Raw genomic sequence first — 3,192 nt, forward strand, 5'->3', positions numbered from 1 at the left:
TGACCTTAAAAATGACATATGTCAATTCCAAAACTGACCCAAGATTGGTCACATAAAACCCAAGTTTATACACATATAAAAAATGTGTAAATCACATATTACCCAACTTTTCCTTTTCTTTCTTTTATTAAATTTTAATGTATTATTTTTGTATTAATCACTCACTTGCTAAATGAAAAAAAAAAAAAAAAAAAAAAAAAAAGAGGCCAACCCTAAAAGGACCGGAGCTTTCTAAGAGACCAACCGGAGACCGGGAATGTGCAGGTGTGGTTGGGACGTAGGTTTAAGAGAAGTTAATGTATGAAAATTAATGATAGACATGATTCATTTTGGAATTAAATATTGGCATATGATTGTATTAATATGTTTCAGACTCTAAATTCTAAAACTAAAAGAAAGGGCAGGGCAGGACCTCATCTACCTAGGGACTAGGGCAGCTGGTGGACTCTTTTATTAAAAGAAAGGAAAGGCAATTTAAGCACAATTATTTCACTCCAATACAATAAAATACATATATATGTAAGAAAATACACCAATTCATTCGGCTAATAATGAACAACAAATTAATATAGCCCTCCCTCCAACTCCAAGTCGATAAGTATGAATATGAACATCAGAACATGGATATGCATGCACACACACATACACATTGATTCATAAAACCTTGAGGAGCTGCACCTCAAATATCAAGGGCTCCTTTACATGAGACAGAAGGCTGCGCCGAGGACCAAACTGCAACAAATACCATAAATATGATTACTTAAATTCAACTATTCAAGTTAACTTAGTTTAATTTTATGTATATGTATTTATTTTCATTTGATTGAGCAAACCTCATCTGGAATAGGTCCCAATGTCTCGTTAACATATCCAACACTTGGAGGTATCAATGCCCTTCTCTTCCCTGACATAATTAATGTAAAATTTAGTTGTGATCAAATTCAAAACCCTTGGAATTTTATATCTACATTTCTCCATCATTACATTAATCACTGTACAACAAACAAGTCACATATATATATATATATATATATATATATATATATATATATATATATATACACACACACACATATATAAAAATTTAACAAATATGGAATACATACATACCTCCAACCTTCATTCCAATTATCACTTCCTTCAAACCCTTAATAATCTGTCAAATTCACTTCCATTTTACTACTTTGAGCTTTCAACATACAAAATTTATAATAAACAGATACCTCTTTTTCATTCAGAGGAAGTACAACTGGGGATGTTTCACCACTAAATTGATCCACGGTGCTGCAAATTTGAATGAGGAAATGATTCAACTTATTTAATTTCAAATGAAATTAATTTAATTAATATAAAACTACAACCTCACCTCACCTGTGTACAAAATATCCATTTGACCGACGACAAACATAATTGACTTCAACAAAATCCCCTTCATGAGCCTCTTCACCTTCACCATCAATGATATCTATCCATTCCAAAATCATTTAAATCAAACCACTTATCTTTCTATTCTGAAATCTGAGCAATCTGGTAAAATCAGAATTCACCTTGTATTCGGACTCCACTATCAAGCTTTTGGCTCCTGAAATTCAAACACAAATTAATAGCTGACCAATCAAAGCTTAAACAAACCCATTGCATACCTAATAACCTCAGGCTCCTTCATCTCCAAGGCTTCAGCATGGAGACAAAAATTCAGAGGTATCATATGCAAAACCAGCCTTCTTGGAATCATTTTGCTTGTTCCTAATTCTCCGCTTGAGTTTTTGGTTACAAGACCAGGCCTCAACAAACTGTGTTCTAGACAAAAGACAAGACACAATGATGGCTGAGATCTCAAGCTTATCAATCAACTTAGAGTCAAGTAGTATGATTTCGTATTTTCCAGCTTAACTGTCATTTCACGTTTCTTACTTCTCATGAATTTAAAATTAACAGATTACACGTAATGCCTGTTACATATGATCATTATCTTTGTATAACAACTTATTCAGTACTTTTTAACATAAAGAATGCAAGGTTTGGGCTTTGAAGTCATCGCCTCCAATATGTTTATTACTTAACAGGTTTGGGTTTTACGCTCGAACAATATAATAACCACTAGATACTAAACTAAATCCTCATAATTTCTTCTTCTAATCAAACCATCTTCTATCTTATCGCTTCAATTTTTCGAGCGGCCTAAAAGTTCATTCTCAATAAAAAGGATAACATACTGAAACTAGGGTTTACTATCGTAACAATTCAAAACCAAAATTGGAATCGATTAATACTAACTTCAGAAATTCTACCAAAAAATCAAAAATTGATACCGTTGAAAATTAAAAGCGCTTATTAGCTTTTGAAACGGAACAGATCCCATGGTTCCAAGTATCCTGGATTGCTTTGAAAAGTGAGGAGGTTACGGATAAGCGGTGGAGTTCTGGACAAGGGGCAACGGATAGATAAATTATCACAAAGTTCAAATTTTGTGTATGTAGGAAAAATATCCCTCGACTAACTTCCATCTTCCAACTTTGGTCCTTTATGAGACTTTTGTTAAATTTGCATCTCTAAATAACTTCTTTTGATAGTAAATAAGATCAGCCGACTCAAAAATCGATGAAAAAAGTGGTGCTTAACACATGTATGGAGACCGATTTTATTCTTATCGGCCTACACGACGTATTAAAAAATAAATTTAAAAATAAAAGTCATAAGTGGTCCAATTAAAAGCAATCTGGTTCATGTGGTACTTCAAAATTAGTTTATATATATATATATATATATATATATATATATATATATATAAAAGAACAGTTGTAACACTCTAAATCAGGTATGGCTTGGAAACCCTTGAAGAATTTCAAGTTTGTCATAAATGGTCCCTTGGAGTACGCGGGGCGTACTTATGAGTACGCTTAGCGTACTCAGCATTTTAATCGCGGGGGCATCTCGTGTACGCAGGGCGTACGTAAGGGTACGGTGGGGGTACGCCGGTGAAGACCAAAACCCTAAATTTGGACTTGAGACCCTATTTAAACAACTTATGACCTCTTGGACCAAACCCTATCAGCCTCCTTAGCCCATTTTGTATATTTCAACGGAGGTGAGTGTGATTGAGTGTTTGAGCTTAAGAAGAGGCTTTTGGTGAGCATTTTGGGAGTTCTTTCAAGAAGGTGATTTGCTAGACAAGCTTGGGATGGTTTGGTG

At 34.0% G+C, this 3,192-nt stretch overlaps 1 protein-coding gene across 2 annotated transcripts; it reads right to left on the minus strand.

Moving 5' to 3' along the window:
- Window positions 1-473: 473 nt before the first annotated feature.
- LOC145051798 (FKBP-like peptidyl-prolyl cis-trans isomerase family protein) lies at window positions 474-2,450 on the minus strand. Of its 2 annotated transcripts, none has more exons than XM_078999622.1 (8): window positions 2,313-2,450; window positions 1,644-1,793; window positions 1,548-1,582; window positions 1,372-1,465; window positions 1,224-1,284; window positions 1,111-1,156; window positions 834-904; window positions 474-732 (listed from the first exon to the last, which is right to left on the minus strand). In XM_078999622.1, exons 1-8 carry the CDS (start codon window positions 2,360-2,362, stop codon window positions 655-657), a joined length of 585 nt encoding a protein of 194 aa, XP_078855748.1. In that variant the 5' UTR covers window positions 2,363-2,450; the 3' UTR covers window positions 474-654. The 2 variants fall into 2 exon arrangements, with proteins under 2 accessions (XP_078855748.1, XP_078855749.1); XM_078999623.1 differs by having other exon boundaries at window positions 1,644-1,800; window positions 2,313-2,448.
- Window positions 2,451-3,192: the final 742 nt, after the last annotated feature.

Source organism: Lactuca serriola, chromosome 5 (genome assembly GCF_051521515.1).
Source record: "Lactuca serriola cultivar US96UC23 chromosome 5, Lser_US96UC23_V15, whole genome shotgun sequence".
Lineage (NCBI taxonomy): Eukaryota > Viridiplantae > Streptophyta > Magnoliopsida > Asterales > Asteraceae > Lactuca > Lactuca serriola.

Excerpts from the sequence above, each read along its gene's own strand:
- LOC145051798 (XM_078999622.1), bottom strand. The coding sequence starts at position 2,362 with ATGGGATCTGTTCCGTTTCAAAAGCTAATAAGCGCTTTTAATTTTCAA. Across the intron at positions 1,794-2,312 it reads AGCGCTTTTAATTTTCAACG|TTTGTTGAGGCCTGGTCTTG; the intron begins GTATCAATTTTT and ends TCTAGAACACAG. Across the intron at positions 1,583-1,643 it reads AAGGAGCCTGAGGTTATTAG|GAGCCAAAAGCTTGATAGTG; the intron begins GTATGCAATGGG and ends TTTGAATTTCAG.